The 25,491-nt window shown below is 47.2% G+C and overlaps 1 protein-coding gene across 1 annotated transcript in view; it reads right to left on the reverse strand.

Moving 5' to 3' along the window:
• Positions 1–1,404: 1,404 nt before the first annotated feature.
• The window catches only part of LOC144791793 (guanylate-binding protein 1-like), a 507,850-nt gene continuing 483,763 nt past the window's right edge, over positions 1,405–25,491 (reverse strand). The window contains exon 12 of the mRNA XM_078666562.1: positions 1,405–2,164. Within this exon, the coding sequence (XP_078522688.1) occupies positions 1,988–2,164 (177 nt within the window). The 3' untranslated portion in view covers positions 1,405–1,987. The remainder of the gene's footprint in view (positions 2,165–25,491) is intronic.

Below are 25,491 nucleotides of genomic sequence, written 5' to 3' on the forward strand. Positions count from 1 at the left end.
TTGTTAGTGTGCAGGAAGGGACACCTTCCTGCACATAAACAATCATGCCCGTGATGCAGGCATCTTTGCACCATGGTGCAAGGGTGCATGCGTCAACGCATGGCAGCCAATTGTGCACCAGCGCAGGGGAGAGCAAAGGGACCCGTCATATCGTTGTATATATAACGCATCCCTGTGCTTTGGAATTAATGCAGCGCGGCACAGCCAAATGGATTGCGGCACCGCGCTGCGGTAATACTTTGTATGTAAGTCCCATAGTGTTTAGGTATTGTATATGTATTGCAGGTTGCACAAATCGTGTCGTTGGAAGGGTGGTATTTCGACAACATAATGCGGATATTGGTAATGTACATGTATAACAAAATGTGAATCTTGGTAAAGTAGATGTTATGTATATTAAGGGTTAAAATAATGCATGGGCCTCAAGTTGACGTCAGTTATTAATTAGTGCCCCCCCTCGGTTATGATTAGCTTGATGTGGGAGGCTGCTGGACAGCACTGAAAATGGAAGGACCTTATCCTGCCCCAGGAGGAAGAGCGAATGCAGGTGATCATAATGATATGGATCCAATACCAATAACGAACACAGGTTTCTGCTCCCTAGGTAAAAAATAGAAAGTAAAAATATACTTGGAGTTTGGTGTAGGGTGGCGTGCAATTCAAAAAAGTACTGTGATAGTTCCACTTTAAGTTTGAATTGTACCAGTTTTTCACTGAGATAAGGCTATATGCAATTTTAATTTCAAGAAATTACTGTACATTTACCCATATTAACTTGACAGTATCATTCACGTGCTTCATGCAGCAGAGAAGGGCCAGACCTCTCCCATGTATCAAGTTTCAGTTTTCTGTTTGGAAGTTATTGAACATGTTTAAATGCTGTATTTAGGACAACATGTATAGTTTGTCAACGATGTAACTATTGCATCCACAGCTAGTGATTAAAAGAAGATGATGGACTTATAATTAGGTAAATTACAACGCTTTATTGGAATATGACACTTTACTACGCAAGTCATTACATCGCGTGCCTTCACAACATGGTCGTTACAACGAATGTGTTGTTACAACGCAGTACCATTACAACGCAATTCATTACAACTACTTGCTCCAGATGGCACACTCGAATTAGGAATAGTAAGATTTACTATTCTAACTCTAGTGTGTGCAACAGTAGGGAAGGTGTTGGAATAGTAAATCATACTATTCCTTAGTCTAGAGCGCCATCTAGAGCAAGTCGTTGTAAAGACTTGCGTTGTAATGGCACTGCGCTGTAACAACGTGGTTGTTGTAACAACCGAGGTGTGAAGGTATTGCGGTGTAATGTCCGTGTTGACAAGGTTGTTTCCTGCTTTATTGTAATGCACAAAATCATGTTGTTGCAGTCTCCTGTTGACTTCAGCTGAAAAATACTCAAAAGTTCAGAACGGTTGAGGCTCTGAGAGCTGGAAATTAACAAGGACACACAGTATTTTACAGATAACTCTCAAGAATCCTCACCGTGGTACACCTGAGCATGCCTCACTTAATCGAGTTTTATCAATAACTAATTGCTTTTTAAGTTTGTGTGAACGCTTCAAATACATTTACATTTACATGGCTGCTGGCTACTTGAGTTTATAAACTGATACCGAGCTAAAATTTGTGTTTGTGAAGAACCCTCAACTGAAGACTGTGCGGAGCCCACGCAAGGAATTTACCATCATTGAACTGTAATTGTGTTTTAACATCTTGCTTAGGTGTTATCGACTCGCTGATTTGGTTATTGACTGTTGATTTTCTCAAAAAGAAGCTCCAAGAACTGCATTAAAGCGTGAACCCGCAAGACATCACTGATTACTATCTACTGCCAGAATATACGGGTGGTGCCTTTCTAGTTTGAAATAAGTAGTCCAGGCCTCGATGCAGCTCATTCTTTTTTTTTTTATTGTATAGCACATCCACATCTGGAAACCTCTGCCATTTCGTACATGCAGCTCAGTCTCTTTTAGAGTATAACACAGTCCTCTTTTTTGGCAGCATCACTCTTAGCCTTAGCCGCAGCCTCAGCCTCAGCCTTAGCCTTAGCCTCAGCCACAGCCATCTGCAGCTGGAAATGGTTCATCTGATCCTGCATGTTCTTCTGTTGCTTCTCTGCTCCCTCCTGGATCAGCAGTGCTTGTTCCTGAGGAATAAATGAGATCAACGTGAGACAGCGGCAGCTTCTGAAAGATACTCTGGAGTATGAGTATATAGTCACATCCACAAAAAAAAAACATAAGAGACACTTGAAATACCGAGATCTTACCTGTTCAAAGTACATAAACATTTAACAATACCTAATCCTAAAATACAGGGTATGGTTGCTTACGCTCCTTTTAAAATGGCACACACATTTACCGGTATCACTTCCAATGTACTTTGCTGAATAAAGTTCTCAAAAAGAAAGACTGATAATGAAAATACTGCATTTGTCCATCGGTATGGTTAGTACTTTGGAAAAGCCACAATCTAGTGAAAGCCAGTCAGGTCTATTTACCAGTTTTTCTAAAAAGGACAAATAGACATAATAATATGTGACATGAAGGTACTTTGGAGCGGCCTCCTTCAGCCAGCACTCAGTTTGAGTGTTTGTCACGGTTTCAGCCATTTAGAGCTCATAGCAGTGTCAGTCACCTTTAGGACCAGTCTCTAGTACAGCCATACAATAACTAGAGCACCTATAATGCTGTTAAAAGACATTTACATTACACTCAGCATTGGCAAGAGGAGAGACATAGGAGTCAATTTGTAGCCCCTGCACTCCTCACACAAGTCCTGTAGGCCGTGAGGAAACAGAGGCATAGCTGGTTTACTAAGGGGTTAATCCTTTATAGCAAGTACAATTTAGATTTTTACAATATTACATAAAATGGGTCTGTGGAATTCATTGTCATACCTAATATTCTTCCCAATTCATTATGGCTGATGCTGTCTCGTCTTCTCTTTCAAGAATAAGAGACCAATCACAGCTTCCACAGCAACGTCCCCGCATAAATGTCCCTGTTGCTTATTAGGTCAAGCCTAGGCAGCACATGTGCTGTCTCTTCAAGACATGCTTTTTACGCTCTGTTGCTTATAGCCCGCTCACTGCTGTTCATTTGTGTCCTTTATAAATCCTCAAATCTAAGTGGTTACTTTTTTGATCTATGTCACTCCTTTTACATTGTTTGTTTCCACCCATTGAGTAAGCTCTCAGTACATGTAGCATTCCTCTTGTCCCATTATAGTTACTGGCTAATGGACTTTTGTTGGAAAATTGATAATTAGTAGTTGCAGATATGCATTTACCACTGGCAATAATGCCACAAACATGATATAGGGATCAGAACAGGTATGTAAAACATTTAAAAACACAAATTCAGTAAATAGTTATGATACAACACACAATAAAAACCCAACACCAATTGATAAAATAGGAAATAATTTTATCTTTTAAATGACACCAAAAAGAAAATAATCCACTGTAGGGAAACAGTCACTTTCTAGTGCTTAGTACCCAACAGCGCCACTTTTGGACATTTGGTTGCCTCTGACAGGGACAAATTTACATTTAGCAATTGTTCTGGAGGATTTCTCACCAGACTCGTGCAGCCTCCTCCAGCAGATTAATCCTGTTAGGAACTCCTTCCTGAAGTTCCTCTTGCAGGTTTAAAGTGTCCAAAACACAATCCAAGGGTATGGAATGTCCAAGAGCGTCCTTGAAAGTTTGAGACTTCAGTTCCCACAATCCACTTGGACAAAACCCTTATAAATCCACTGGTAGTACTCCAGGCTGAGGATTCTGTGTGGTGATGGTCCAGGTTACTCTCTTTTGACCTTGTCCTTTTATCTATAGACTTGTTGTCACCTACGACATACTCTGACTGTGGGTCTACCACTGCGGACTATACCATGTACTGTGCTTTGAAGATTGTCCATAACTATCTCTCATAAGGTAGCCTACAGTTTTAGCAAAAGTTCCCTTTTTCTAGTTTTTCTTGAACTTTACTTGTTCTGTGTTTCTTTCTCCTCACTTTTGTCAACGTTTTTCGCTTCACATCACATCGGGTGCACATTCCATCTTTGACTCTCATGCAGGATCTTCTTTCTTCTTCTCTTTTTTGCCCTTTCATTATTCGGTCCACTTGCACAGAGGGTGTTTGCTGGTGTACACCCTTTTGTTTGCACCAACCATGTTTGTGCATGGCACATTGTTTGTCCACCATGATTATAAGTACATCTGTCTATGTTTTTGTGAGACATTATTACCACTGCTTATAAGCTCTATCTTAACTTGCAGCCTTGGAAAAAGTTGTTTAACGAAAAAACACGTGACTAATTAGGGCGAAGCACAACAGGGTTGAATTTTGACTTACAGGCAAGAAAGTCTTATACCTTCTTGTCTGTACATTTTAGAAGAAATTCAACAATACCATATTGTTGGATCTATCATTACCATTATACCGAGTCCTTTAATCCTAGTATTGGGGCTTTTCTTTCCCCAGTTATTAACTAATAACCTCTTCCAATGTTAACCTATGGGCTGGGGATCAGCAATGGAAAGCTTAACTAGTCAATTTCTCCAATATCCGTGTCTATAACACAGGTTTTATAAGGACCCTGCTTATATATATATGCAGGAGCCCCCTCCCCTGAAACACTTAGGAAAGACTTTAGGAGTTCTGAATATATAAAAATATTGCAAATGTTCATTTCACAGTGTTCCAAGCAAAAATGTCGATTTTGGGAAGCACTTTACTACAATGTGGGGAGTGAAAAGTGCAATTTCCCTAACCCCAGGGCATATAAAAACCTTTTTTATAAGGCTTCTCTTTATAATTAGCTGACCCCCACACATGGGACACCTAGGGGAGACCCTGGGGGTTTCTACTATGCCCAAACATTGTAGTTTATCCATGTTTAAGAGCCCCAAACATCAAAGTCGAGTTTGGACACAATTGGCATTGTAAAAGCAGTCCTGCAACAGATGGCTGCTTTTAAACTGACCTCAGGTTCCAGTAGTGCGCACATGCAGAAAGGTTGCTGACCTCTAAACTGCCCTGCCCTATTCTATACTAGGGGCATAAAGATAGTTTCAATCCCCCTGCCCTATATGTACTAGGGCCTTATATGGGAGGTAATGCCAATCACAGGGGTACACTAACCCATAGTGTACCCTAGTGTATGTAGGTGTTTTTACTGTATTCTACATGTTTTCTTCAGCAAAACACTGGCCCTGGGCCCAGGCTCAGTCAGAGTCAGTTACCATGAGTTCCAGTCAGAAAAAAAATGGGGGTGCCCAGGGCACAGGATTAGTTTGCAACACCCATGATCAGTGCGGTCCGCCACGATTTATCCCTTGATCAGCGAGGCATGCCACGCTCTATGTTTGAGCATGGCGGCCGTGCCTTTCTTTTGTTCTGCATGAAGCAGCTCACCCACCTCTATTTATTTACTTTGGCAACATTTATTATACGCAGCTGTCTGTGGTGGCTGTTGTTCAACAGCCCGTCGCGCTTCTGCCAGTCAACACCTCCACCAGCTCAATGAAAATTATGAAATTATGTTTTGTTCACGGTGGAAATAAGCTCACATGATTTCTCTGGGAGTTAATTGGCAGCACAGCATGCCACTCTTCATTACTAAGCATGGCGGTGGCGCGCCTTTCTTTCATTCTGCACGGTGTAGAGTCGGGCGCTAGGCCCGCATGCTGGAGAAATATTCGTGACACGGACACAGTGGGATACTGGGTGCAACTGGCCCAGAGCACGTGCGCTCGGCCACTTTTAATAGGGCATACTTAGAAACACTGGTGTGCTGACTGCACATCACTACACACGGCATGGCTCACCCACCTCTATTCTTTTATACCACTTACAGCCCTGCGTAGTAATTGTGCCGAGCGTATCCTTAATTTGTTTACACAAATGTGTACTCTCAACTCTCGCTTGCAAACCATCGCAACCTTCATGTTTCAGAGATGTCATTTTTGTTTTCTATTTCTTTTTTTATTATTTCTTCGTGATACACAGACTCTAGAAACTTAGCAGATATGACTCACTTAGGGGCCCCAATCTTTGTTTACCTACATTCTACTACTTGGATCAGGAAGACATTAACTTCCCTGCACCTGCTACTATGTCTGCACCTTTGGCACACTCCCATCAATCACTCGTACAATCAAAAGTATTGCCATCGGAGGAGGAGCCAAGACGTGATCCAAGATGGCAGCTTAGAAGTCCGGCTCCGTCGCTCGACCTCTCCCTCCCTAATATCCTGTCATCCATCCTGGTTCGGTACCTTACCCCCACACGGCAGAGATGGTGCGCTGCCCATCCATGTAACTCCGGGCTCGCTAGCGCTCCGGATGGCTGAGTAACGTCGTCGCAAACAGGGCGGCCTGAGCCGGCGGTGAGCCGGGGCTTTGCGTGACCCCGTGGCCGAGATGGAAGTGATCAACAGCGGACCCGGCCGACAGTGATGGCCGGCTGAACCCGCGGAGGTCGTAATTTGAGGTTTTGTCTGCAGGCGCAGGCGGAGAGCGGCACTGGTGCCCGGACCACCCGGAGCGCGTCTGACTTATTTCCCTGTACCGGAGCTATCGAGACCAGAAGCTGTTCCGGCCGCCCGCATCGCGGATTGTGCCGTGCTGCCCGGGGTGCTCCTGCCCCTAGTGGGATCGCTGGCCGGTCGCGGCAGGCATCGGGCTGTGTATCTCTCCTGGGCACGGTGGGTGTGAGGCTTGTGAAGCTGCTCGTCTGTGGTTCTTCCTTTGCTCTGCTCTGGCCCCCACATGTCCTAGCTGATGGTGATGAGTCTCCGACAACCTGCTGAGCTATCTCCTATCCTGGCTGTGGAGCTCCCGGGGGTGATGAGCGCTGCCGCCATTGATATTGAAGCGAGGGAGTACACATTGAGAGATGTTTTCCTGGCTCTTCGGGACTTTCAATCCTCCCTGACCTGTGTACTGTTGGCTCTACATGATTCCCTGGCGTCTATTGCTCCTGAATGGGGACCTGGGAGCATTGATGGGACCGTCATGGATCTACCGCCTGCTTCTACTGAGTCAATTGTCATCGTGGATTTCTTGGGGCATGAGATCCTGGATTCCGGCTACTGTGAACCTATCGACGTGCTTTGTGCGACCGCCTTTCCTTCTGGTGCTCCGGCATATATACATGCCGTCATACAGTATCACTGGGCCCCTTTACCATCGGACTGTGACTATTGGCGACCGAGACTTGCTATTGTAAAACTGCTTTTGTTTAGTGCCGAGGTGGCTCCTGTGACGCTGATTTGGTCGCCGAGATGGCTTGCTTATGGGACTGCTGAGTCGGAGTTTTCGTTTGCCTTTACTCGAACTGGCCAGGGATGAGCGGCGCATGATTGTTTCTCTGATTTGATGCCATTGTAGATGACGCTATACTGGGCTTGTTACTGTGAATTGTGGGGATGTGTTACGGACACATGATGTTTACTACCCCCCCCCTCTCTTGGGGAGCTTATACTCTCTTCTGGGAGGTGGTGGGGGAGGGGGAGAGGGAAGACGGGGGGCGGGTGCAGGGCTCCTCCTCCACTTTCTTGTAATGGGGTTTTCGTGCTAGGGGCGACAGGCATGCCTATAGGGGGGGGTGGGCCGTAGCCTTCTGCTGGTATGCGGGGTGGGGGATGGGTCTTGTTTTTTGTTCTCTTTGTTTCTATGGCCCTTGTTTTTCTCTTTTGTTTGTCTCTTTTTGTCTTTCTAGGTTTAGTTTCGTGGGGGGGTCCATGTTTGTTTTTTCGGGGTTGAACTCTGATGGGACGTCTTTGCATTTCTCTTATACCGTCTTTTGATCCTGAGGGGTGGGGCGTGGGGCCGGCTCGTAGTTTTCGGGCACTGACATATTCTGATTTACGTGTGGCCAAGATAACTTTCCTTCAGTTGATACACAGTTCGAAAGTCCTATCTCATGACTTGCTTCATAATTGACTTGCTTTATTGTATATTCTCGGATCCTTCCTCCTTTATTATAAAATGGAAGCTCTTTATATTCTGATATTTGCGGCCGTGTTTACGTGTACCTCCTGCTCTTCCGATTTGCTATGATCTCAGTGCTGGCATTGTTGAAATGTGTACCCTTATTCTGTATTTTGATTTTGTTTCGACATTGTGGCCAGCCTGGAGGTTGTAGGCCCATAGCTGTATTGATTGTTCTGTTCTGCTGCTTCCGAATAAAAACTTAAAAAAAAAAAAAGTATTGACATCGGTAGATCACAAAACGAATAAACGCACATGTCCGTAAGGGTGAGTTCCTGTCGCCACCTTAGTAGGAACAGGTAGACGTTCATCACAGCACAATCAACAGAACGTTAAAAAAAAATAAAAAATAAACAGCAGTATCAAGATTGTGGCATGGTACTAGCACCATTTTGGTCATGCCTCCCTCAGTGACCTCCTCCTGAATTTCTATTTTATTTATGTTTTAGTTTCCTGAACTCTCTAAAGTGACTTCCAGTAAACGTCCGTCTCCGAGAGAATGCAAGGAATTTACTCTGACGCGTTCTGTGTCCGCCTGTGATTCCCTGTCACTGGAATGGCAGCTTAGTTGCACCAAAGTTGGGTGTGTGCTGCTGTTCAGGGGAACCGAGGCTGAACCCCATTGATAACTGGTGCTTTTGAGTAGTACTGAGCATTCTGCAGTCACATTCGGAATATACTGCGGTTGGTGAGTGAACTTCCCTACCTCATTATGAGCTCCCTTTACCTCTGAACCCTCCGCTCAGGGGATTAACACAGGCCCCGGCAGCCCCCGCAGCCCACGCAGTGTGGGGGGGCCCCTAGCTCCAAGGGGCCCCTTCGGTACTGAACTCTGGCCGGGAGAGCTCCTGATTGAGCCCGGAGGGGGCCCCCCTAAGTACCGTGCAGGGAGGCCCCCTCACTTTTCGTAACGCCAGTGCCTCAGCTGTCATGCATCTGTGAACTGAGCTGAAGAAATGTCATGCATCGGTGCTGCTTCAAACACTTTCATATGTCCCTAGTCTTTCTTGTTGTGCTGTGCTAAACAACAATCTGTGCACATTAGATGGAGCCAAAGGCCCTGCTGCTACACACGAACACCTGCTCACCACAAAATACTCACCAGGTGCTCTCGCTCTCATGCTACATGCATCAAAGTGTTTTGGATGACAGAGAACTCAGAAGAGGCCGCTTATGATGGCACATGCAGCTTCTGCCTTGATGTGAGGTGTGCAGTGCATGGTGGGCTGAGACAGAGCTCGGGCCGCGGAAGGCAAAGCCGGACCCAATGGAGGCCCGAGCCAAAGGCCGCCTGGAGGCGCAAGCCGGGGAAAAAGGGCCGACCGCAATTGGTCGCACCATGTGGAACTCGGCAGTCCTGCCAAGTATCACACATCAGAAATTACACTAAAGCATTTTAGTGTGGTACTCCGCATTACCGCACTGAAATGCATTGTCACGCATACCCATGTCTCTCAGCTGAGCTGTAACTGTCACTGAAAGTGCTCCCTAAAACAATGAAGTGCGGCAGAGCGTTGCCGCCTGTGGTGTGCGCGCTGCTCTTGTAGCCAGCTCGGGGCTCCCAGAGGCGTTAAGGCTGCTGCCAGGGTCATAATTCAACTGCTACAATGTAGCACAATGTATTATTGCTATTCCCCGGGGCGCGGCTTCCACTGCCGGTCAACCTGACGTCATCGAGGTAGTGTGTCCAATGGACGACCCCTCCACCCGGTACTCACAGGAGTAAGGGCAGCCTGGATTATTTAACACCGGAGGCAGGGCTGGGCGGCAAAACCGAATTGCCATGGCTCAGGGTGTTTTACGGCCTGAGCCTGCTGCAGCCAACCTCGCAGGGCACAGTCGCTGTCTTCAATTATGGAGCTCCACCCGCCACAGCTTCGAGGCCGGACTGACTGTCATCTGCGGCCCAAGTAAGTACTGTGTGTGGTAATTGCAAATGCCGACACATGTTGAATCTAGCTCTGTTGTCACTAGCCTAATTCCCAAAGCAGATCGTTATTTCTGCGCCATGCCTCATATTACATCAAGGTAAATTAACTCACCCCCACAGGTACCCAGCAGAACGGAAGCCTCTCCGAGATGCAAACAGCCATTGCAGCCCCTGCCTCGTGACCAGGGCCGGCCTCTAGTGCTTCCCTCGTAAGTCGCTGTCTGTTTATGTAAAGGCCGAAGTCGGCCTCTGGGAAGTCCGAGCCCATTGATGCCTGCTGCAGCGTCTTCCCCGGGCCTCCGCTTCTCTCTGTTGGCATAGAGGACTAGAGCTGCTGGTAATTAAGGGGATAAAAACTCAGTGCCCCGAAACTTCATAGGGAGTGGGAGTGCCCAGCCTCTTAAAAATGAAGGCATGGTACCTGCTTATGTACTTGGGAAAATCACAACCTTTTCACGGGGAAGTTGTGATTTTCAACTTCCACCGCTCTCATGCACGTTTAACAGGCAGGGATGAACTATAGTGGGATCCAGCCCTAGAAGGTAATATTTAGCCAGGACCGAGGGCAGGGTTCTCAGCGAATCTTATTTTTATCCTGATACTTACTGTGTGAGCGAGGGGTAGTGTAAAAAAAACTGAGGCAAATGCCGCGACGCACGCAGGGGGTGATGTACACCTCAACAACTTTAAAGCTGGGCCTGGCACACTTAAGGAGCAATCAGCAGCTCACTGACAACGCAGGGCGCAGTTACATATCAAAGGATCATATCGAGGATCTAACACCTTGATTGAAAAGACAGAAAGACTCCCATCAGTGCAAGTGCATAGACAGGCAGCTCACCACCTCGGTGCCAAAGGAAGGAGAAAAAATAGATTAGCTGTCTTTCCCATACTGAATAACTGAGCGAAAAAGACAAAAAAATATTCACTTCTGTTGAACAACAATTCAGGCAATATATTTTAAACAATGCTCGCCTGTAAAATTACCTGCAATTTGCAGGTGTCATGCGAAATTGGGTTTAAACATCAACAAAATTGCATCTGAACCGCAGATGCACTGTCAGGCCTGCCTCTCAGTGTAATTTGATGAGAAATACCTCTCTCGCGACTGTGAGAAGAATTGTTCCTTGCACAGCACTGAGTTAGCGAACTGTCACTTCATTTTATTCGTAACACCACCAAGCGACAGGTTGGCACAGTACTGATGTCACAGCACCCCCGTTCAGTGAGTAGGTTTGTGCAGCAGTGTTGCACTTGCAGGCTTCAATAAAAGCCCAGATAGGCGGCGTGGCCAGGCGCCAACTAAGATGGCCGCTTAGCCCGGGAGCTCTTCCTAAACCTGTCGCCCTGAAAAATCCGGCAGAATCCATCGGTGCTGCACTTTGCCTGCATCCCTGAGCTGGGGAGATACAGCGGAGCCGTTGGAGCCTACCCATGTCCTCCTACCTGCTCCCGGAGCCGTGCTGTGTGCCGGAGATCGGAGGCCGGGCGCAGGACAGAGGCGCTGCTGCGTGACTGGACGGCCTGGGCGCCACGAGAGGTCCCAGATTTGGGGCCTCCACGGAGCTGGACGGGTGCCGCAATCTGAGGCACCGGAGGTGAGGCGCGACCACATAGGGGCCACAGCTTTGAGCCATTACTTGCCGCAGGCTCCTGGAATCTGCTGCGTGTACCGCCTGGACCCCCTGTGAGACGCGTGGTCTCCAGCGTGACCAGGCGGGGGTGTGGCCGGCGAGGGTCCTGAAAGTCGGTGTCGGCCATCTTCGTCGGGTGGAGCGCAGAGTGGCGCACATACCGGGGAGCGCCGAGCTCACGCATGAGGGGACCCCTTACATCACGAGAGCCCTGGGAGATGCTTTTGAGGGCCGAGGAGTGAATGAGAGCAGACAGCATTAGGAGCCAGCACGGACCTCTTGGGAGACTGCGGGTGCCCCTGGGCAGAGGAATCTGCTGCCCAACATTGTGACTGTGGACTGACAGCCCGTCAGTATGGTTGAGAAGATCACATGCGGGCTGCAGTGGGGCCTCCTGATCTCCTGTGAGGAAGTGGTGGCTGGTGGAGGCAGCGGAGGGGGGCCAGGTCCAGGTGAAGGCAGAGACCACACTGTGATTCCGGTTTTTCAACCAGGGCCGGCCTGGAGACAAAAAGCCTCGCCGGCTGACTTGGTGGTGATATTAACGACACGAAGTGAGGGGGTCTGATCCACGAAGGGCGCTGGCACATATGGGCAGCCTCTGAAGGACCAACGTTGTACGAGGGAGACACTGCATCGCGACTATGCGGCCCAAACAACCTACCGCCACACAGACCAATAAACTTGAGAAATATACGGTGTAGAAGGGGACACTGCAGGCAGTGGGTGTAACGGGGGACCCAGCTGGGCAAAAGGAACCGTCGCTGGCATCCATCATGACAGCCATACAAACACTGGGCGCCACTCTTGAGACTAAGATCGATAAAGTCTCTATTGAGGTCAATCTCCTTGGTAAAACCTCAGAAAAAGCCAAAACTAACGAAGCAGGCATCCGAGATCTCCAAACATCTACAAAGGCCATGGAACAGCGGATCAACAAACTGGTGCACCAGCACCGACAGATGGATGTGCGCCTTGAGGACCAGGAAGGGAGGGCCCGCAGAAGCAACGTTCGTGTGGTGGGGGTCCCGGAGGGGCTGGAGGGGCCCAGTGTGGAACTCTTCCTGGAGGACTTGATCCTAAACCACCTCAAACCCAAAAGGCTGCCGAAGATCTTCACCGTTGAACGTGCCCACCATGCGCCTATCCCTAAGCCCAGGACAATAATTGCTAAAATCCTGAACTACAGGGATAGGGACGCCATATTACAGACGGCTAGGCAGGCGGGGGACCTGCACTATGAAAATGCCACGATTCGGTTTTTCCCGAACTTCACGCTCCAAGTGCAGAGGGAGCGGCGCTCTTTCATAGGTGTCAAAGCAGCATTGAGGGAGTACGGAGTCAAATATATGATGTTTTTTCCTGCCAAGCTCCAGGTCATTGCTGGGGACAAATCCCTATTTTTCACCTCGCCAGCGGACGTGTTAGAATGGATCGATCGGGAATCAACAAGAGCTGGAGACCGGACTGGCGGTGCGAACTGGAGAGACAATCAGGCTGGGTCGCCATCCTCAACAGCCGGGAGATCGGATGTCGACGCACAGAGTCAACGTTCCTGGAGATCAAGATCCGCGCACCCCCTGGTGGGGGACCCTCCGAGAGGGAGCAGAACACTGAAGGCGATAGAACTCTCGTCCTGTTCATCAACTAATGTAACGTATTGAGGGTACTGGTGCTGGAGGGTCTGCCACATGTGTTTTTTTCTCGGTAGCTGGAATGTTGGGGGGGGGTGAGTATGGTTGGCCCTACGAGGGTTTGGGCCTAGTCCAATCCTACACTTATTACAATTTACCTCCTTCCTCTCTTCCTTGGTCGGGTGAACCGCACAGGCCCCTTGTGGGCTGTAACATTGGCTGCACGGGACTCTGCTCTGCCGCTGAGGGACATAAACTTTGGTGCGGCTGGAGTGTAGTCACTTAAGTGTAATGTGCGGTTGATTGGGGCGGGAACGGGCGTCGGCTGGAGTTGGGGGCGGTGCACGCTTCTCAGAGAGAGGAATCCCTAGGGGGGGAGACAGGGGTTGGTGTTTGTTTCCTTTTTCCACTCCAGGTTGGGGCGAAAGGCGCTCTGGTAATTGGGGATGTGGGTAGTTCGAAACCTACAAAGCAGGGAAGCAGGGAGGGGGTTCCGGGGGGGTGAACAGTTTTCGGGGGGTTGGGGGAGTTGGGGGGTCAGGTGAAAGGAAGGGGGGGTGGTTGGGGACGGGGAAGAGGCTTGAAATGGCCACACGCACTGTATTGACGTTTTGCAACGGCCACATTGGAGGGTTGGAGCTGGGGGGGGTTGGGGAGGGGAGTTGGGCACTGTTTGGTGTTGTCACAGCAGATAGAGGTGGATATTCTACTGCAATGTACCAGGAACTTCAACATTTTTAGCGCAATATGGACTTTATACCGCTATGGGGTAGGATAAAAGCCTAAAGATTCTGAGTTGGAACGTCAACAGGCTGGGGGATAAACTCAAGAGAACCATAGTGCTGCAATTTGTTAAGCGACACTTGCCGGACGTAGTGCTCCTGCAGGAGATCCACCTCTTGGGTAATACTTGCCATGCGCTTAACAGATGGGGGTACTCCCTTGTGATTCATGCTGGCTTTACTTCGGGGTCCCGCGGGGTGGGTATCATGGTGCGACGTAGCCTTCCCTTAGTTATAGACCATACAGATTCGGACACACTGGGTCGATATGCGGCCATCTCGGGTAAATGGGAGGGCCGTAGGCTTAACCTGGTCACAGGTTACATCCCACCCGGGCTTCAAACCCAATCCTTTCAGGATTTAGGAAAGTTACTTCTTTCCGTCCCGGACGGGCAGCTCTTTGTGGGGGGCCATTTTAACGCTGTGATCTCCGAGCACTGCGACAGACACCCTCCAAGGGACATACCTACTAGTCACATGTGGTTGGCTGACTTCATTGAGACATTTGGTTTCACTGACTTGTGGCGTTTCAAACACCCCTACGACAGACAGTACACCTTCTTTTCAGGTCCTCATGGTTCGTTCTCCCGCTTAGATTACATACTCACACCTTTACAGTACGGTACCACCGTTCAGGAAGCCACACATTTAGCGCGAGGAATCTCTGACCACTCCCCTTTATTGGTCCATCTCACTATCGGAGACAAACAGGAGGGAAGTATAGCGCCTATCAATGCCTGGTATCTCCGTAATGCATCCACACGTAAAGTTCTTACACTGGCGATTGACCGCTATTTTGAGGATAATGATGGTACGGTGGACTCCTCGGTGCTTAGAGGGGAAGCCCTCTCAGTGATTGCAGCCCGTTGCAAGGAGCGGGAGGCGCAGCTGGTCAAACTGGAGGGAGAGGTACGGGACCTGGAGGTGGCGGTGCTTGACGGGGGAGATCCGAAGATTACCCACCGGTTGCAGCTTAAAAGGGCTGAGTATAAGGCGCTGGCCACTGAGGCTGCCAAAACCGTTCTTAGAGACAGGGAGGGCAGGATTTACGAACAGGGCGACAAGGCGGGTAAACTCATAGCCTGGTTAGATAATAAGCAGCAGCAGCAGAAAGTAGTGGCGGAACTCAGGACTGAGACAGGTACAGTCGTTACTGAACCTCGTGAGGTTGTCAAGGAGTTTCAGCGACACTACCGGAAGGTCTATAGCAGAGGATCTGACCGGCCTGAGGAGGATTCGGTTGACTTGCTGGCATGCATCCATCTGCCTACTCTCATAGAGGCAGAGCGGGAGACCTTAGAGGCTCCGTGTAGTATCTTCATGAAAGCGATGTAGACAAGTAGAGTTGATAATCCAATTTATTTGGAACGAAGGAAACAAACAGCTGTAATGGAGCTGACTGTACATGCATTTGACTCAATACATTCTATGGTACATAGCAACAGAGAATACACATACAAGATTCTACAGTAAAGCATTCTAACCTACAAGTACAATGTTCTATCACATATTCCATAAAGGAACATGCCATCACTACACATCCCCTTTTCTAAATAATTTAAAAAAGAAAAGATACAGAGGAAAGAAAAACAATAAACAAAATAAAATCAGGAACAGACAAAATCCTGAAACTTCTTGGGAGTAACTACACGTCTTCCACTCCTAGTGGTTTTGTTAACATCCACACCATCCAAGACATCCACACCATCACCGAAAGTAGACTCCTCTCGAGGTACGAAAACCTGAGAAGGAACATGTTGAAAGTCACTACTAGGATGCATGTCATCTCTCTCATGACTAAAGGAAAAATCAACCAAACCACCACCAAGAGTGGGGAGTGGAACAACGGAACCCTACAAGGGAACCAGATCTTGCTTTTGACTAACCCTGGGCGTAGTGGGCGTAGTGGGGCTCCGCGGAGCTCCGCGGAGAGGGCGAGAAGCTACGCCCACTCCCGCACTCCGCGTAGCCCCACTACGCACCTCCCTCCCGCTCTCCCCTACATGCATTATTTAAGCAATTACCCTGAATAAAACAACTTTAAAGCACTTACCTTGTCCGGGGCTCGTCCGGGGCTCCCTCTTTGAATAGCGTCCTTTCCTGGATACCAATGCGCATGCGCGGGCGACCGCGCATGCGCATCGGTATCCAGGAAAGGACGCTATTCAAAGAGGGAGCCCCGGACGAGCCCCGGACAAGGTAAGTAAGTTGTTTTATTCAGGGTAATTGCTTAAATAATGTATCTAGGGGATGGCGGGAGGGAGGCGGGTGGCGGCGGACTCGGCTACGCACACGGAGTGGGCGTAGTGTTGCCGGCTACGCTGTCTACGCAAAATGCATAGAAGGCAACACTACGCCTACTCCGTGGGCGTAGCCGATTCGGACGCCCAGGGTTACTTTTGACCCTCCACAGAAGCTCCAAACTCACCCCCCTTCTCCAAAATCAGAAAAGCTTCCAACCACCAGTAATCTCTTTCCTTAGTACAAACATTCTTCTCAATAACTCCAGACTTATCAGACGAAGCAATACGATTCAAATGATGTATGAAACCATCATCTAACTCAACCGTGTTCCTCATAACCCTAGTAACAATTTTAGGATTGGAGAACTTAGGTTCTAATTTTCCAGACTTCCTACTAGACTTGACTCTAACAGACTGTCCCACTTTGATACTCACCTCCCTAGTACCATGTTTAGTGTCAAAGTAAGACCTATTCTTATCTTGAGAATTAATGATGGCTTGTTTAACAAGGACAGGATCCCACTCATACTTCTTACTCCTTCCAATCCAACCAGAATTTAATCTACAATGAGGAAATCTACCTCTCATCAACCCGAAAGGACTTTCTCCAACCGTATCATGTACAGTGATCCTGTAAGACCAAATCAATTTGTTAAGCTCATCATCCCAATTCTTATTTCCCTTCTTAGCCAATTGTAGGAGACCTTTCAAAACTCTGTTCATCCTTTCCACGACAGAATTCCCTCTAGGATGGTACAGGGCTGTGAACTTTTGTTCAATGCCTGTAAAACACAGACATTTCTTCATAAGTTCAGACCTGAACTGTACACCATTATCGGTTAAAATTGAAACTGGAAAACCTTCCCAAAAAAACATTTATCCAAAAAATTGATCACCACTTGTGTGTTAACACTAGTGACTACTTCAACTTCAAGGTGAGCGCAAAGTCGCGTTGGTCACTTCAATGACGCGATGAGAAGAATGCCGGTTAGGAGCGAGAAGGTGCTCGCACCAAGGACACACGCGGCAGATTTAAAGGTAAGGGTCTAACGATCGCTTTACCAACCATAAGGAAACTCCAAAGAAAGTATACAAAAATGTGCAATTTGAATCGGAAATGTAGCACAGCGAAGGGGTTTTGAGAAATAGTCAGCCCAATGTCTTCTCCGACATAGTCACCTAAACCTTTGATCTTCACACGCGTGTAGAGCAGTAAACATGCAAAAGCGAAAAAATTAATTTGCAGCAAGTCAGAGTAACACGCCGTGTTTCAATTGACAACAGTGTGACTGTTATCAGTGAAGATGAAATTGGTAGACACGAAGAAGAACCTTTTTAGTACTCACAAAATACCAGTCCAAGAAAAAAAAACGATTCCAAAGTTTTTTTTAAAGTCCATGTGATCTCATCCTGTCACCAAAAATTGTAGTATCTTCATGAAAGCGATGTAGACAAGTAGAGTTGATAATCCAATTTATTTGAATTAAGTAAGATGCAGGAACGAAGGAAACAAGCAGCTGTAATGGAGCTGACTGTACATGCATGTGACTCAATACATTCTATGGTACATAGCAACAGAGAATACACATACAAGATTCTACAGTAAAGCATTCTAACCTACAAGTACAATGTTCTATCACATATTCCATAAAGGAACATGCCATCACTACACTCCGCTCTTGGCTGAGGAGCTAGGTCAAGCCATCTGCGACCTCCGCTCAGGGAAGGCCATGGGACCCAACGGGCTGCCCATTGAACTTTATAAGCTCAAATCAGATGGCCTCAGCCCATATCTGAAGCGGATGTTTGAGGAAAGCAAGGAGCAGGGAGTGTTGCCGAGAGACCAACGTATAGCCACCATTGTGGCCATCCCGAAGGATGGCAAACCCAGGGACTTGTGTGCCTCTTATAGGCCTATCTCTTTGCAGAACGCTGAACCTAAGATCCTGGCTAAGGTCCTGGCCAATAGGCTCAAGCCAGTCCTACCGTCACTTGTACATCCGGACCAGTCGGGCTTTATGCCACATCGCAATACGGTGCTCAATCTCCGTCGACTACATGGCGTACTGGGGCACTGCCATACCCTTCGTGAGGAGGCAGTTGTGGTATCGCTTGATGCCGCTATGGCATTTGATACCTTGGAATGGCCATATATGATGGCGGTCCTCCGGAAATTGGGCTTTGGTCCTGAATTTATAAGGTGGGTGCATCTCCTCTACTCGTAGCCCCTGGTCCAGGTCACGGTTAACAATAAAATCTTTGAGGTCTTCCGTTTAGAGAGAGGGACGCGACAGGGGTGTCCCCTCTCGCCTCTGTTTTTTGCCCTGTCTCTGGAGCCACTAGCTGCCTGGATCAGACAAGACCTTTCCCTAAGGGGGCTCCGATGAGCAGACGGATGGGAGGATAGGATATCGCTTTATGCAGATGACATCCTTCTTTACCTCGCTAGTCCTCGCAAGTCACTCATGGTGGCCATGGACATTTTTGCTAGCTTCGGGAGGAAATCGGGATACAGTATAAACTGGGGCAAGTCTGTCATGTATGTCCTCAACGGCGATTCTCCGGTGGTCCCGTAACTGCCCGATTAAGATCGCCACAGATGGGTTTAAGTACCTTGGGATTTTTGTTTCTAAAGACGCGGCCACCCGGTATGAGAGGAATCTCTTGCCCCCTCTACAACAATTTAAGAGGGACTTAGCCGGCTGGCGGAAGCTTCCGCTGTCCCTGTTAGGCCGGGCGTCACTCTTTAAAATGATGGCACAGCCGAGGTTTTTATATGCTCTACAAAACTACCCCGACTTGGTGCCGCAGTCGTATTTTGCATCTCTTGAAACTGCGCTTAGGGAGCTACTGTGGGCCGGAGTGCCTCGTATCTCCCTCCAGAAGCTTACATTAGGCTGGTTCGATGGCGGTATAGCGCTCCCGGACATTCGTAAATACTATTGGGCTGCACACCTTTCAGCTATCAATCAAGGCACGTACTGCGATGGTAATGACCCGGGGTATGGATTGGACAGGTGGCTTCTACCGGGGGGGGAATTTTGAGGCGCCATTGTACTCTAGGCTTGGTAGGTACCCCCTCACCGGGCCCACCAAACACTCAATACAAATCTGGCACATAGTGCAACGAAAATTGGGCTGGGCTGACACTCTGACTCTGGCTACCCCGTTATGGGCTTCGGAAAGACTGGGTACCCTGAGCCACACCAAGGGGTTCCGCAATTGGGACTTGATCGGGATCTCCCACATCAAAGACTTATGGGGTTCAGGGGGTGTAGTGTCCTTCGCTTCACTCCAACAGACATATGAGCTTGCACAAACAGAACACTATCGTTACAAGCAGGTCCGGCACTCCCTCAAATCCAACATTCCCGCAGGGACACTTCCCCCAGCCTCATCCCCCCTGGAGGACAGATTACTGGATGGCCACCTCCCCGAACACGCCATCTCCCTCATGTATAAAAAAATCATTAACAACTCCTCAGATCTTTTGCAATCCCTGAAAACTAAGTGGGAGTCCGATGGCTTGGAAATAGATGAGGAAGAGTGGAAAAGTGCGCTAGCGTCCCCTAAGGAAGTGGTTATCTCAGCTAGACTCCGCTTGATTCAGCTCAAGATTCTGCACCGGGTCTATATTTCAGGGACTAGACTGCAATTGATGGGCCGCAGTGAGGATGGGCTTTGCCGGAGGGGGTGTGGAGAGGCAGGGCCATTCTTCCACATCATATGGGAGTGCCCAGTGCTCCAGGTTTATTGGCAACGGATACACCAGTGCATGCTTGAGGTGTGGGAGGTGGAGCTCCGGCTTGAGGCAAAGACGTGTCTATTAAATATATGGGAGCCCACTGATCTATCACCCCGTGGGAGGATCTGGGCCACACTGGGCCTTGCTATCGCAAAAAGGAATATTGCTAGGCTGTGGGGGGCTGCGGGGCCTCCTAAACTTGGTCCCTGGAAAATGGACATGGACTGGTGCATGCTCCAGGAGAAGACGGTTTATGTAGCCAGGGGATGCCCACAGAAATGGGTTGGTATCTGGTCCAACTGGAATGAGTACAGGGGTCACATTTGCGAACCCCCCCAGATCAACCGGGTTGACGAACCACTCGCACTACTAAATGTACAACGATGAACTGTAAAGAGTAATGTCAAAGGTACCCAACCCCTTGCTTTTGCTTGATTTCCTAAGGTATAATTGTATGTCTTACACTGTATGATTGTGATGAACACAACTGTTTCTTGTTATTTAAAAAAAAAAAAAAAAAGTCCAGATACATAGCTCATTTGGCTCACTTCAAGGAACTACATGCTGCTTTGAAGGTCAGAATTTAAACTGTAATTGACGCCCAAGTGTCTTAGCAAGGTAGCTCAAGGAAAGTATTCAAGGAGGAAAACATGTTTTTCAGGAGCACCAAAACAATGTAGTTTCTGCACAGATCTTGTGCAAACGGAGCATGGCTTTTAACACATTTCACATAAGAACACTGCCTGATTGGAAGTATATAAACATGCTTCCCCTAGAGTGCACTGCTACCCCTTACATATCTGACGTAATTTTTAGGTCTCGCCTGTCAATGCGCATGCGCATTGAGCGGAGCAAGAATATAGGGGCTTAAACAGAGTTTAACTAGACTGGCGATTTGATGCAGTGCATGTGCGCTTTTAGCTCAATGCGCAAGCACAATGAGTTAAAATACGCGTGCACAGCATCAAATCTCCAGCCATCGCCATCTGTTCCCCAGCTTGGTGCCACCAGCACCTCCCCTCTCTCTCCCCGCACACAGCCTTACTCGCATTTCTCCTCCCCCTCCCCAGCCGCCAGCACCTCCCCTCTCTCTCCCTGCACACACGCTCTGACTCAGTGCTTTAAGTTTCACGGCTGCCAGGCCGTGCCTCCTTTTATTTATTTTTACGGATTTTTTTCGGTCTCTCTCCTCCCCCCTCCCCAGCCACCAGCACCTCCCCTCTCCCCTCTAGACGTTTTATGTATTTTTGCCGTGTCTCCTTTTATTTATTTTTTCGGATTTTTTTCGGTCTCTCTCCTCCCCATCCCCAGCCGCCAGCCGCCAGCACCTCCCATCTCCCCTCTAGACGTTTTATGTATTTTTGCAGTGTCTCCTTTTATTTTTTTTTCGGATTTTTTTCGGTCTCTCTCCTCCCCCTCCCCAGCTGCCAGCACCTCCCCTCTCCCCTCTAGACGTTTTATGTATTTATTGCCCTTGGGTCATTCTACCGCAAAAAGTGTAACATTACCTCCACTTTAAACCAGATGAAGCTAGCATGACACCATTCCCAGCGAGGGGAGTAACCGTTCCTTACGTGCATGCTCTTCGAAATCACCTGCTTCCGAAACCTATCCGCTCGTTTATATTCATTGAAGAGAGTGTTGAATTCTTGTTTTACCCGTCTCCTGGGGAAAAAAAGACCCATCTATCCAGGGCGATAAACATTTTTGGTTTGGCAGATGTCCAGTATTTCGGAATATAGTAGCATTCCTGCTTCTTTAATTGTGACGCTAAAACTATTTTTTTCCACATACATGAAAATGTGCCGTGAATAAATGGGGAAGGAGTTGCTATGGGCGAGCAGTGAACATCCGGGTCATATGCCAATGTGTTTCATAATAAGTCTCATTCTAGTTGTCAATTTCACAATTGCTTCCAGGTGACGAGCATTTCACTTCCTGAGTTTGTTAGTGAGGTAGTATACGCTTGGACTTTCTTTTGTGCAAAGATTGAGCGCAAAGGGCTGGAACTGTTGTATAATTCAAGGTTTTGAAAGAGCTTTCGGCTATGCGGGCACTGGTCTCTACATAACTGAGTTTAGTTTATTTGCGAAATATCAAGAGTCTGCAGTGCAGATAAGGAACACGATTCTTTGTTTAGGTGTTTAAATTATACATTTAGACATAATGAAGGAAATTCGAGCTCACTGAGTAAGTATTAAAGTACTGGTTATGTTACTCCTTTACCTTCTCGCGTTGAACAGAGAGAACCTTTAAATTTAGAAATCGTGAATAATGTATGTGCTCCTTTCACACTATTTTCTTTGGAAAAATATATATAATCTTTTTGGGATGCTAAAGATTTTTTTTTCTTCATTTCACTGTTACAATACTACTAAGGTCTGCGAAGTTGATGGCAGGAGTGTAACTAAGAGGGGGCGGCTTTTGTTGAGGGCCCAATTCAGCACGAGGCCAATGAATATTTCTGTGATGTGGAAGACTCCTGGCCTAAGCATTCTACAGAGGGGGACCATCATTTTGCGTTACGCCACTGATTTTGGTGGACAGCGGGAAAATGAACTTTTGCTAACTATTGCACTGCATTTGCCATAACCTCTGACTTAATATACTTCAGCGTCCGTTGGTTTTGCTGCCCATCAGTTAAAGCAGTGGTCCAATAGACTCCTTTTGGTATGGCAAAAGATAAAGAAGTGGCAGTGACTCGAGGTCGCCTGTACTTAATCTTTAATAAATATTAGTTCTGTCAGTACTGTTTGCTTTTACTAAAGCTGTGTAGGAGCTTTAACATGTGTTTTTGTTTAAGCTATTGCCATTATAAATTACAATCACTTTTATTTAAGTATTAATTATTTAAAAACGTAAAAGCCATTGTTATTTGTAATATAAAATACATCTAAGTCACGTAAATACAAAACATGTTGCATTACAAATGCAATAGGTGTCACATTTGCGAAAGTTATAACTATTGGCATTGTAAATGACAAAGCTATTAATTTACCTATTTTTAAAAACAACACATAAATAAAAAAAATGTCATTTATAAGACCAATAGCTCAAACTTTCCTAATGTGAGACCTATTGCATTTCCAATGCTTGTTTTGATTGTTTACGTTTTCATTGTATATCTCAAGAGTACTGGTAGTTGTTGCTTTTAAAGCCAGGGGGACACTTTCTGTCCCAGTTCTGCCTGTCTTCTTGTTTAACAAAGTATTTATTTTCTGTTCAATCCTGCATTTGTTTTAGTAGTTTCTACATTGTCTTTTGGAGCTTATGCTGCCATGGGGACCGGCAGCCAGGCTTCTGAGTGTGGCAGGGCATGCCTATTACCGCTGCTCCAGCTCACCAGGCTCGCAAAAAAAGTAATAACCTGAGACTGAGTGAAGTTATAATCTACTAGTTGCACTTGCTATTCTATGTTATAAAATTTGCTTTTTAGTCTAGCATGCAATCATGAATGATCAGATCAGTTAGATCATATTCTGAGCAGCTGCAGTGCCTGTCTGCCCTCTGTTACTGAAAACTGCAGTCACACACTCTGTCACTGGTTAGTGCCCTTCTAGTTAGCAACAACTTTTAGGTGATAGCGACCGATTTGGGGCCCACTTTGCATGTCAGCAATATTTATCGCTAATGACATGCAAAGTGGGCATACCCAAACTGTTAGCGACTGAAAACAGTCGCTAACACAGCTATCACCTATTAGCAAGGCAGGCTGTGCGATTGAAAAAGTTGTGCTAAGCGCGATTATCGCCAGAATCTAACACCTGCTCAGACCATTACTTAACCTGTTTATCCAATGGGAGGTGGACATTCAGGTTAAGTCCCCATTAGCGTTAATGCCTGAATATCGCTGGATTTCCAGCAATATTCACGCAATGAGCCGCTATCGCCGGATATTTTATCGCATTAGAGATAAACGTTGCTAATAGCATGTTATCCGTGCGATGATATCCGGCGATAAAAATACGCGCTAAGCGCGTTTTGCGGTAAATACCGCTTGTCCTTGCTAATATGCCCCACAGAGCGGTGGGAAAGAAGGCGCCAGAGGGTGCGGGCAGCGATCAGCAAAATTCATGACGTATGGGAACATGTATCCAATACGGCAGTGCCTTGGGTGAGGCAGGAACTCTGGCCTGGAGTTACGAGGACCAGCCTCACATTGCAAGGAGGGGTCGGTGCGGGTCGATATGGCAGAGGAGCGATTAACTGAGGTGAGCTAGGGTCGGGATCCAGAAGGGGGCAGAGGGTGGGGCGCAACCTAGCCTTCTCAAATATGGCCAGACTGGGAAAGGGTTTCATTCTCCAGCTGTCGTAGCTCACTGTACCCCGGCTGGGAGGCGCTACAACCTCAGTTTGCCCTGCACAATCCCCTTTTGGGAGTCTGTTCTTCACGGGTCCCGGAATGCAGGAAAGAAGGAAATCGAACTAAGATGCAGAAAACAACTCGGTCTGATTCTAGAATGTCTGGGTTTTTTTCAGTTGGTAACAACAGTCTTAGGGCCAGATGTAGTTCACTAAATACCAGTCGGTAACGGCCGATTTCGGCCGTTACCGACCGGTATTTCCAAATGGAGATGTAGGGGCCTTCAAATTTACCAAATCGGTAAATTTACCGATTCAGTAAATTTAACGATTCAGTAAAATACCGAATCGGTAAATTTCCCGAATCGGTAAATCCAGATGTAGGGGGCACTTTAAACAGTGCCACAGGCCCTTACCGATTCGTTATTTACCACCAAATATTATTGGTGGTAAATAACGAATACCTATGTACATGCACATCTGTGCATGTACACCTGTGCCATATGGCACACATACATGCCCTAAGGGCATGTATGTGTGTCACATGGCACACAAGCGAAAATCACGGGTAAAACAGGGTGTCAAAGTGACACCCTGTTCCCCTTGACAATTCGGTATTTTGACCGAATCGGTATTTACCGATTCGGCTAATTCTGTACCGATTCGCTAATTGACATTGATAATCAATGGCAATTACCGAATCGGTAAATACCGATTCAGTATTTACCGAATCCTACCGATTCGGTAAAAAATATAGAATTTTTTGCTACATCTCATTTACCGAATCTAGAATACCGAATCGGTAAAATTCGGTATTCTAGAGTCGGTAAATGAGGATTACCTACATCGGGCCCTTAGTCTACTGAAATTAGCAAAATCTTACACCTTTCTAACTTTGTCCATATTGCAAAAGTTAAATGAAAAGGAACTTATAACACACATTATTTTCAAAGTAATGGGGATACATTGTACAGTGTTACGAATTCGGAGTTATGAAGTTATGTCGAAATGAAAACCTTTATCACTGATTCCTGACTCTGCAACGTGAAGGTGTGGTAGTGTACTCGATTCATGCTAGCGTCCTCCTCTCACCTAGCTATTGAGGTGTTCTATAGGGGATAATATCAAAGTGGCATAAATAGTTTCTGGGAAGGAAAGCTGAAATAGGAAAATAGTGGGGAAACGGAGTGGTGTCCAAAGGGAA

The sequence above is a fragment of the Lissotriton helveticus genome, chromosome 11 (genome assembly GCF_964261635.1).
Source record: "Lissotriton helveticus chromosome 11, aLisHel1.1, whole genome shotgun sequence".
Taxonomy (NCBI): domain Eukaryota; kingdom Metazoa; phylum Chordata; class Amphibia; order Caudata; family Salamandridae; genus Lissotriton; species Lissotriton helveticus.